General features: G+C 40.3%; 1 protein-coding gene across 3 annotated transcripts; it reads left to right on the forward strand.

Moving 5' to 3' along the window:
- The first annotated feature begins 1,056 nt into the window (after positions 1–1,056).
- znrf2b (zinc and ring finger 2b) lies at positions 1,057–6,881 on the forward strand. Of its 3 annotated transcripts, none has more exons than XM_029451790.1 (3): positions 1,057–2,013; positions 4,353–4,530; positions 5,773–6,881. In XM_029451790.1, exons 1-2 carry the CDS (start codon positions 1,614–1,616, stop codon positions 4,355–4,357), a joined length of 405 nt encoding a protein of 134 aa, XP_029307650.1. In that variant the 5' UTR covers positions 1,057–1,613; the 3' UTR covers positions 4,358–4,530; positions 5,773–6,881. The 3 variants fall into 3 exon arrangements, with proteins under 3 accessions (XP_029307650.1, XP_029307651.1, XP_029307652.1); XM_029451791.1 differs by having other exon boundaries at positions 6,292–6,881; XM_029451792.1 differs by having other exon boundaries at positions 6,768–6,862.
- Positions 6,882–12,001: the final 5,120 nt, after the last annotated feature.

Consider the following 12,001-nt stretch of genomic DNA (forward strand, 5'->3'; position numbering starts at 1 on the left):
GTATCATTATTATTATTATTATTATTATTATTATGTTGTTGTTTTTTTGATGCTTTGTCAACACTGTTTCCTGAAACGTTCATACCAACAAAACCCCTTTGAATTAAATTAAATTAAATTAAATTAAATTGAGAGAGAGAGAGAGAGAGAGAGAGAGAGAGAGAGAGAGAGAGAGAGAGAGAGAGAGAGAGAGAGAGAGAGAGAGAGACTGAGCAGTGGTCGGGCGAGCTACAGTGTGAATGAAGAGAACAAAGCAGTGAATCAGAAGAATAAATCTTTCTAAAGCACAAACAAACACACCCACTACTTTGCACAGCCCTGCAGGAAGGTGCTTCATTTTTAATGAATGCAGCCGAAGCGCACGCTGCATCCTGCTGTGGCCGGTCTGCTCTGTGTGTGTGCAGCAGCCACTCTATCTTCAGCAAACACTGAAGTACATAAAACAGACAGCGATGTCACAATCTTTCTCTACTGCTTTGTGTACATGCTAAAGGGTGCCTGTGCCTTGGTATCAGGCGCTGAGGGGCGTGACAGAATGGCGTTGTTTGACGACCTGGTAATGAAAATGGGCTGCACACCATGCTTATTGGCCCAAAGGCTCTTTGTTGATGCCCAGAAACGTCCGGTGACATCCACATTCCTGACCCCACCTCCGGAGCTCTGATTGGTCCATTGTTTCTGAACGGTCACTAAACAAAAGAAAAAATAATAAGAAAAAATAAAATCCAGACAGAGAGTTGAAGGGTCTCTGCAGATACATACACCACCACACACTTCTAGTGGTTCATAAGGGACGATTGAGAAGGAATATGTGCATATATTTATTTAATATTGTCTGTACATTGTTTTTTAGGAACATGCTGCATATTATACCTTTAAGGTTAAGCATTGACCTTAAATGGTTACAACTAAGTGCATCAGACATAATGAATATAATTAACACCTCTTTAAAACTGAAAACTGCATAAGGTCGAATTTCTTGGGGCAGGGCTGTTTTTTTAGACCTGATCAACTGGAAACTGTCACGCTCCCTATGAAACACAGCAACGGCTTTACTTTGAAACTTCTGAGCGGAAATACTTGTGAACTGTGTGAGCGTGACAGCTAGCCTGCGCACCGAGAATCTCCTTGCTGCCACTAATAAAACGGTTTTGTGCAGAGCTTTCTCCTTCATCACATCCTTCCTTTGAGCAAAGCGTTGTCTGGCAGGGAGGTGTGAGGAGCCCGGCTCTTCACTCCTTCAGGCTGTTCAGGAGCCATGGCGGAGCGGACACTGAGGAGGAGACAGCGGCTCCACAGCAGCTGCTCGAGCGAGGAGGGATCCACGTTAACGTTACCTGCAGCACAGCCACAACTGTTAGTGACGGAACACAATGGTGACGGCTTCTAAAGTTTTACACACATCTTTAGCTTTTGTCACAGCTGGCTGGTTCAACTTTCCACTAACTGGTACTTCCCTAATGTCGACGGGATCTTAGCGCCGCGGAGTTTGTTCTGCTTTTCTTTTCTTCCAGACAGTAACGTTCCGTCTGTCCTGTAAAGCCTCGGGTGTAAATCTGGTGTACTGTCCCGCGCCTCTTTAATATTTAAAAGCCGAGTCACTGGAGGTTAACATGGGGGCAAAGCCGAGCAGCCCGACTGCTAATCCGGCAGCTAACGGACGGACCAGAGCCTACTCCGGCTCGGACCTGCCCTCCAGCACGTCCAGCAGTAATGGTAACAGGACTACCACCGGGGCTGTTCGGTACCATGCGTACAGTGCGTCCGGAGCCTCGTCCAGCACCAGCCAGCACCATGGAGCCAGGGCTAGGTTTGTGGGGGGCTCCGGAGGCTCCGGGACCCGACCTCAGTCCGGGATCAACATTCCCAACAGCAGCGGAGCCTACAGCTCCCAGGAGTCCGGCGGCAGTAGCCCGGAGGAGGCGGACAGAGAGCGCTCAGGCGGAGAGCAGGAGGGTCCCCGGCTGTTGATAGGATCACTACCAGCACACCTCTCGCCTCATCTGTTCGGAGGTAAGAGGGCACCGCCGGCCGCTGTGTTGTGTTCACACAGCTCAGTGGTTCACTGACCCGTAGTGACACTGGCACATGGTTGTTTACAGCACGGCTGTGCACATCGTTTAGGATGTCGCCAGTGTAGACAACATGTTAGTGTGCACATGTAAACTGTAGGTTGTTTCGTTATTTTTGCAAGAAATCTGTACTAAACACTTTATCCAATCATTCCATATAGTTCTTATATGATACACAACTTTTTGTATGCAGGCTAAATTAAATTCTATTCTATTAAAATGATTAGAATTTGGTCATGTGACAGCAGGTTTTTTAAAAAGCCATATCTGAAGACCGACGTGGGCATTCAATGTAAATAAAAAACTTTACAAGAGCATAGCAGGGCAATCAATCAGCCAATACAATATCTACTGTGTGTTAGTTTTATAAAATGGTTAAACTCCTCCAGGTTACTAAACCTGTGGAACAAATTGATGTAAATTAAGGTGTAACTCCTCGCTAGCGTAGGCTGGGCTCCCCTCAACAATTTTAGACCCATTGGGTAGTTTAGACTGACAGTTAATCTAGGTACACAAAGACAACACAGAGGATAAAATAAAACTAAGATATTACATTTTGTGTCTTTTACAACACTATATATTGAATACTGTTTGATTTTGGTCTGTTGGTTGGACAAAACAAGCAACTTGAAGACATCACTTTGGGCTTTGATAGCTTGAGTTTGGGATCTTTTTTTTTGTCCGTTTTAAATAAATATTACAAACTTCTCTTTTGCATGAGTGTTTAAAAATAATTAATAAAATAAAGTCAAAAGTTACACAAAGTCATTTAAAGCAGGAATATCTGATCCAAAGAAAAGCTGACAAAGCATTTTATGCCACGATTGCTGCCTTTTCAACTTGATCCATACTCGTAAAGTCCTGATGCTGCCTTCAAACGGGATCGTGTTACCGTCTTCACCATTTGAACGCCCCCCTCTTGTAGTATTCACAACCTTGTAAGTGCAATTTCTGTTGTGACGTGTTTGCTGACCTTGTCAGCAATGACGAAAGCCTTGGAAGTTATTTTTTCAGTGAATGATAAGTTATTAATATTGTAAATTTAAAGTTTTTGTAATATTATAATATGTCTGAGGAAACAGTTTTTCCTCCGTCATTATTCCTTTGCATTTCTTGTATTTCCTGTATATACCCGCTTGCTAAATTGTTAGCCCTGGTGGCTTGACACACACCTTTGCCTAGCAGCGTTGTTCTCATGACTTAACCACCTAAACGGTAATTATATCGTGTGCTTGACTTCCCATGTTGTTACCTCGAGCTCACCAGTTGCATTTGAAGGCAGCGTGAGGTTTTATAAGTAGAGCCACTATGAAGTAAAGTTGTGCTGATACAACTTCCAGACACTGATGGAGGCGCTGGCCACTGACTGAGTGGCCCCTGCTGCGTTTAATGGCCTTCATGTGTGGAGATGATTACTCAGACTCTCATGTGCGAGTTGAGCCAAACATTGTTGAGATAATCAGTGTGAGCCTCCCTGTGAATGTCTTGTTGAGTTCATTGATCAACCATGACAACCCTTTTGTTAGGCTGTGTCTGGATGTCAAGGATTGTGCCTCAAGAAATTCAGTTTAGATTAATTTTTTTGTTGGTTGGTTGTTCTATGAGTTGTAGTTTTTTGTCAAACTCAAGAGGTGGAAAGTGTGAAAGCTATGAATTCTTAGCAGCATTTGAAGAAGACAATAGGTTGATTTGAGATGAATTTAGCCTTGTCTGGAAAGTGTATGAGAGCAGGTGGTAGCAGCCGGAAGAAGAGACAAGAAGCTGCAGGCAAGTTGGACAGTTTCCAGTAGAATAGAAATATACAGAAAGTAAAAATTCATCAGATCCCTAGTAAATAAAATATTATTTATGATACTAATCTATTCAGCTTTTACTGAGTCATTGACAATTATTGCTTGAATGATATTCTGTGTAATATGGTATTACAATGCCTGATATCTGATAGCTATTTCTGATAGTATTTATTGTTCAACCTTCATATTTAATCAATTGTTTTACATACACATTTCATATAAACTCAATCTCACACATCCTGAAATAAAGAAATTCTAAATATCAATCAATAGTCAAAATATCCACACAATTACAAATACAAGGCACATGTTTCCATCATTGATTTGTTAAGCATAAATGGAGCTTAACCAGTTGGTACAAAAGAGTTCTTATTTCCTAACTGTTGCCAAACTTTTTGGATTAAATAAGTATGGATATGGAACTCATGTATTCAGCCTCTGTGGCCTCATGTATATAATAACAGAATGACCGTTCTCTGTCGCCCAGAGTAAAGAGCCACTCCACCAGGAGTGTCTCCACATCATGGGCAACCCAGAGAGGTGTGCCTTTGGAGGACATATGTGCTGCGGCCACATGTGCATCACCGAGCACATTCTCCAGGTTTTACAGGATGAATGTCGCCACCCCTCATCCATTAGCCGCGGTTCTTCTGCAGAGTCCTGAGGTGGGTACATATGAATCCTCGCGACTCTGTTGTCATCAGTGTTAGGCACTGTCTCTGGCGGTCAGTAAGGATGAGATAGAATGAAAGTTACGGATGTAACTATGGTTCTAATGAATCCTGGATAACCGCTAGAGTTCTTAGTCAATTGGCATCTCGTGATCCCGCAAGAAGATTCCGTAGGACTGATCTCGTCATTGACACAATTGACATGGATGGGGTCATCCACGGTCACACGTGACTTTGGTACTATAAATACTTGACTTCCACATGCACGAGATGAAAGATCTGGCGGTAATACAGGATACATAGGACCATAGTTACATCTGTAAGTTTGGATTAAAAATGTTGGTTTACAAGATGTAGACAATTTTGGTTTTATCTCCCAAAGTTTTCAGATATCTCTGAAACTTCTGTCGCACATAGCCATCCAAACACAATGGAGGTAAATAGAAATTAAATTGTAGTTGTCACGGCAATAAAGACAGTTAAAACATATGCAGTATAGAAAATATACTACAGCAGTTAGCCGTTGTATAGAAATTGGAAAACTCACCTGTTGCTGAGCAAGAAAAAAGTTGATTTAAGCCAAAAGCTAGCTAACCAGCAAGTTACGCATACAAAACTTTGTCTTCTGACAACTCAGCCTCACACTCACCAATCCAGAAGTCTTCAGGAAATCAAAACTGCAATTAATAATTAAATACTGGAGCCTTTATTTATGCATTAGTAGTCAGAAAGAAAACTCCCACTATATTGGCAAAACTCAAAGTCTCTTCAGTCATCTTTGCATTGAATTTATGTATCACTCGTAGTGAAAAGCCCCAAAATATGTCCTCCCTGCAGCACTCAATTAGCGAGTGGAGGGTCACAGTTAGCTCAGACTCGTCTGTAATAACAGCACAGAGAGGGCTGGATGCTGGAGATTAACTCACTGTTAAAGTTGTGTTTCCTAAAGCTTTAAAAGAGGAGACCTAATTTGTTATATCACCCATTAACAAAATGTCCGTCCATCTCACTTGTGTTTGCAACTCAACACAGTTTACAGTTGTGTTTCAAAATATCCAGTAATCTGGGTGGACATTTCGGGATTAAGTGACGCTAAAGGGTGCTTTAACATACTCAGTGTTTATTTGAATACAATTATTGCACTAATTGATAATATTTGTTGTAAAGTAATACAGTTGCATTGAAATTAATTTAGTAAAAAACATTGAAGGATTGAAACATTCCATCTGTCCACAGGCCCACATCTCCTCTGTTACAGAAACTATATATTCATCAGTGTGTTGTGTTGCAACATTTTGGCCCTCCATTTCAGTAAGGAAAAGGCAGCGAGACAACTGAAAAGACTCAAACATTGTAAACCCTATAGTAGAGCTTTGCCTTCCAGCCAACCATGTACATACACAAAAGAATATCTCTAGAGATGTACACTCTGCCCTCAGGCTGCCACAAAAGGTTCTGGGTTGAACTCTGGATGTCTTCAAATCCTTGAATCAAACCTAATCATAACATTTAAAAGGTTACGTACCGGCTATGGACTTCATGCACAAGGAAACGATGTCCATTATGTTTGTGTTGTTTGTAGAATTTACATCAATGCTGGACTATAAGCTGTAAACTAATGATGGAAATAGTTTCCTGTCCTCAGCATGTGATTTTAATAGATATAGCTATATCTCAGAGTGTGATAACATCTCAGCAATCTGGTTTTACCAAATGCATACAGATCTAAATTGTAGCAAACTTTTGATTTCATAGAGGTGCTGGCCCCAGACTGAGAAATTGGATTTGAGGACCTTGAGGGACTTTTTATGTGGCAAAACAAAGATTATGCATCTGCGGCTCATCTATTCAGTTAGTTCCCCCGTTTCTCTGCAAAAAGTAATTATAGCGAGTTCAAAGGTTTGATACATCGGTGTTAAATATTGTATAGAGCTATACATTCTCTAAAATGTATTCTGTACATGTCTTGCTATAACAATAGCAACACCAGCTGTAATAGTTTTCTGTAATGTGCATTCCATTTGCAACAAACTGTTATCCATTCCACAAAATACCTCCTATACATATGTAGAGCCATGGAGCAAGCACAATGTGACAGTCACACCTCTGCAGGGTTGCAGTCCTGCTCTGATTATTGTGTTTTTCTGAAAGATGGCATATAACTTTGCTTTCCAAACATAATTCTCCATTTTCTATCTGTTTTTTTGCTGTGCATATTCATGCTCTACCAGTGAAACTCCCTTTCCGGAGACCTGATAACCTTCCTCTATCACCAAATACTGTTGTCTCTAGACAGCCAAGCTGTCTTTTTTCATTTTCATTTCACCTTGTGCTCAGGTAGACACTTTATTTACATGATATTTGTTGCCACATTTATAAGATTGTCATTAAAGTCCTTTGAATGTAAAATCCAACGATTATGCAAAATGATCGCTTATTATGTAATAATTGAGACATGCCTACGCATACTGGGCCTTTATTGCACTGAGAGCTTTATAACATTTCACCAACAGATACCATTCCACACCAGTATGTATAGTGTTAAACTTATGCTACCTTTAACTGGAACATAATGACTGCTAGTTGCTAGCTGTCACTCATACTTGTGTGTTCGCTAAACTGACCGACTTGCTGTAGCTACATATTAGCCCTGTACTAGCTAGCATTGCAGACAAAGCCTTCAATGACAGAACCAATATAATTGCATATAAAGATAACTAGGCAATGAATCTATATTTGCATTGGTATGAAGGTGTACATAATAACACAGGAGTATGAGTGCCACAATACTACAGAGTGTAATACTGTAGTACAGTTAAAAAATATAAGGAGAGCTTTGAGCTCTGTAACAATCAGAAGGGTTCCTCTGCACAACTGCGTTGGTAGAAGTGAAAACATTACTGTGAAAAAAAGATTGCCTTTCTTTTCATATAAATAAGTTCTAATTTCCCATGAGATAAAACTGTGACAATTTTATGTCATAACTGATTAAGGGTTATGAAGACAAACACTTTAGAATTTTTTTTTGTTTTCTTTTCCTTACTAACAGCAGCTGCATTTTTTTCATTCCTTTTGATGAAAGAGGTTGTTTCTGCTCTTTGAGATTGTTCATCTGCAAAGCGAGGGTGAATGTGTTCTCTGAAAAGAGCTAAAGCTAGATTGAAACGGTCAAAGACCCCCACCCTCTCCTACACGTCCTAAAAAAAACAACAGCACTCACAACAACACATCGCGTAGCTTACTGGGAACCTGCAGCTAAAATATGACACAGCACAGTTTACCGGGAACCTGCAGCTAAAAGACGATACGGCACAGTTTACTAGTAGTCTGCAGCTCAAAGACTCACCGGTAGCCTGCATCTGTACTCTCCACGCTGTGACACCACATCCACAGCTGGAGTCGGATGACGGATAAAAAACAGAACTGGAAGATCCTCCTGCTTCCCGGAAATGAACATTTGGCCTTCCCTCCAAGTCAGGGGTCAGGAACCTATGGCTCTTTCGATGACACAATATGGCTCGCAGACAATTTTGAGCTGACATTTTTAGTAATCAAGTAATAAATAATTATACTGTGTCATTTTAAAGTAAAACTTTTAGCAGCGGATTTTTGCTTTTAGTTCGCCCCTCTCCTTTTCTCCGCCCTGTCTCTGACTGTGTGTGTGTGTCGGCAGTGAAGCCCCGCCCTTCGCGAAACCGAGCAGAGGAGAAACTGCACAAAGCAAGCAGTAGACCGGGGGTGTCAAACTCAATCACAGAGAGGGTCAACATTAAAAACTGGGACTACGTCGAGGGCCAAACACGGTCCACATTTATTGAACAGGATACCGTAATTTCCGGACTATTAAGCACACCTGAATATAAGCCGCACCCACTGAATTTTTAAAAAAGATGTATTTTGTACATAAATAAGCCGCACATGTCTATAAGCCGCAGGTGCCTACCGGTACATTGAAACAAATGAACTTTACACAGGCTTTAACGAAACACGGCTTGGAACAAAAATAAATAGGCTTTAACGAAACACGGCTTGTAACAAAAATAAAGCAGTAAACAGTAGCCTACCAAGAAAGTCATTGGTCACTATCTTCCTCCTGTGCACTGAAACCACTGAAGTCAACTCCTTCGATGTCGGAGTTGAATAGCCTCAGAATTGCTTCATCCGATGTTGGATCGTTTTCATTGTCGCTCTCGTCACTTTCATCCGGAGGCAAATTCCCCGCTGAGCTCATGCTGCCCTCTTCAACACGCAGCAGTCCAGCCTTTCGAAACCCATTGATGATAGTGGATTTTTTGACAATGCTCCACGCTGTCAGGACCGGCTGTCAGGACCCACTGGCAGACTTGACCATAAGTTGCTCTTCGAGTTTGTCCTCCTTGATGGCTTCTTTCACAGAATCTGTTATGTGGGCCCTCATGCTGTCCAACACGAGCAATGCCTTGTTCTTGTGAAAGAATCCTCCCGGTCGCTTGCCGTAACACTCCGTATGCCATTCATGCATTAGGCCTTCCGTCATCCATCCTTTCTTGTTGACTTTCACAACAATTCCTCTCGGAAATTTTTCTTTTGGCATCGTCATGCGTTTCAAAATCAACATCGGTGGAAGCTTTTCTCCCGATGCCGTGCAGCTCAGAACACAGGTGAAGTGCGTTTTTTCATGCCCAGTTGTTTTCAGCTTGACTGATGATTCGCCTTTTCTGTTGACAGTCCGAGTGAGAGGCAGGTCAAACGTCAGAGGAACCTCATCCATATTTATGATGTCGTGCGGGCCGATGGAATGCTCCGCTATCTTTGCATCAGTGAATTTGCGGAAGTTTGGAACTTTTTCCTCGTAGTCGGGAGGGAGCTGCTGACACAGACTTGTCCGTACCCTGATGGACAGGCCTTTACGTCTCATAAATCTTAGACACCACGATGGTCCACCTCTAAAATCCTCAAACTTCATTGCGGTGGCGATTGTTTTAGCTTTCAGTCGGGTCTGCACAGTTGAAACACCTCGGCCGTCTGCTCTCTGTGTGTTGATCCAGTCTTCGGGCCATCTGCTTTTCTTCCCTCTAAAAGCTTTTGTTGTCTTTTTGCACTGAGTTAGTTCCTCACGCTGCTGTTTCCAACGTCTTATCATCGACTCATTAAGGCCAAGCTCCCGTGCAGCAGCTCTATTTCCTTTTCCAACTGCCAGATCGATCGCCTTCAACTTGAAAGCTGCATCATATGCATTTCTCCGTGTCTTTGCCATGATGAGGGTGACAAAATGACTACCGTAATCAGAATTATGGGAAGTTTGAGCGCACTCGATTTACGTCACATTATGAAGCTTGTTAAAGCGGGAAAAATCCATAAATTAGCATCATTGTATAAGCCGCGAGGTTCAAAGCGTGGGAAAAAAGTAGCGGCTAATAGTCCGGAAATTACGGTACACATATTGGATAAAGTGCAAAAAGATATGGAACATATTTAAGTCAACTGCAAACGGATTGCTGAGCAGTTCAATTTAAATTTTCTGAGCTGCAAAGTCGGCAAATTACGCTCAGTTGATCAGCAGAATGCGTGGTCGGGAACACAGCGGTGGAGATGGTTTGTCAGTGTTTGGAAACACGTAGTGACCAAAGTTTCCTTCTGCATCAGAGTCTCCCACAAGCAGCTCAGCTCTCACTGCATCATACATGTCCGTGAACACACGGCCCTGAAGCTGGAGGTTTAACAGTGAGATGCTTCGTTATGTCGCACAAACAGTCCAGCTCACATCGTCCCAGAGATCTGTGGTGTGTTTCCCTTTGCTTCCAAAAACTGGCAGATTTCCTCACACATCTCGAAAAATCTATTCAGCACTTTCCCTCTACTGAGCCATCGCACCGCCCTGTTCAGAATGTATCTCCTCAGGAAAAGACTTACATTGACTCTTATAAAGTTTCCTTTCTGTGTTACGGTGCTCATTACATGTTCCATCTCCAGAGCTTTACAACACAGCGCTTCCTGGTGTAACATGCAGCTGACGGTGTATCTTCTCCCGCATGCTGCCCACTAATCTTTTCAGGTCAGTTATGATAGACATGATATTTTCTCGCGGGCCGGATATAATTGCCTTGAGTTTGACACCCATGCAGTAAACACTGAAACGTGCTCATAAATTAGATATATAACATAAGCGTTTAGTTTATTTAATAAAAGAGCACCTGTTCAATGAAATACTGATACCGCTATTAGTACTCGGAGACGTGTTATACTTAAAAATGCACGCATAAAGTTGCATTCAATTTTATTAAATATATGGCTCTCAAGGAAATACATTTAAAAATATTTGTATGGCTCTCCCAGCCAAAAAGGTTCCTGACCCCTGCTCTAAGTTATGTTAACAACAAACTTGTCGTTGACATAAAAACTACAGTTCAGGATGTGGTGACCTTTAAAATTGAAAGTCAAATTGAACTGTGGATTAGGAGAATCGTGACACCCCTTGTTGCTAGTGTTGTGTGTGTGTGTGTGTGTGTGTGTGTGAGTGAGAGAACAGCGATGAGATCATCATGCCACCGAACTGCAACCCCTCTCCTCCACGACTACGCCTCAATATCCTGTCCATGAAAATAACAAACAGGATTGGTGATAAAGCGCAGCCCTGGCAGAGGCCAACATCCACTGGGAAACTAATCCGACTTACTGCCAAGTATCCGTATGTGTGTGTGTGTGTGTATATATATGTATATATATATGTATGTATGTATGTATGTATGTATATTAAGTAGGTATGTAGGTAATTAGGTATGTATTGTATGTATGTTGTATGTATGTATGTATGTATGTATATATATGTGATGTGTATTAATTATAGCATATTATATTAGAGTTTATAGTTGTCAAATACAATGAAACATGTGATATGTATAGTAGTATTATGTATATGATATATGATATATAATATAGATAGGTAGCGATATTATATATTATTATGGTAATAAGGGTATATGATGTGATTATATATATATGTATATATATATAGGTGTGTATGATATATAGTATATATATATATTGTATATATATGTATGTTATATATAGTTTATAATATATATATATGTATAGTATGTATTTGGAGTATATATATGTATGTAGTATATAGGTTAAGTATATTGTTATATATATAGATTATTTAGATATATATGTATATTATATAATTATAATGTATATAGTATATGATATAGGTTATATATGTATGTATGATGTAATTATATTAATATATAAATATATATATATATATGTGTTATATATATGTTATATATATATTAGATATATAATGGTATAGTATATATATATATGTGTATATATATGTGGTATATATATAATTGTATTGTATCTATAATGTATATATAGTATATGTAGATATATATATATAGTTAAGTATATATATATATAGTATATATATATATTATGTATGATTTATATATGTATATGTATATATATATGTGTATATATA

The sequence above is a fragment of the Cottoperca gobio genome, chromosome 16, assembly GCF_900634415.1.
Source record: "Cottoperca gobio chromosome 16, fCotGob3.1, whole genome shotgun sequence".
NCBI classification, from domain to species: Eukaryota; Metazoa; Chordata; class Actinopteri; order Perciformes; family Bovichtidae; genus Cottoperca; species Cottoperca gobio.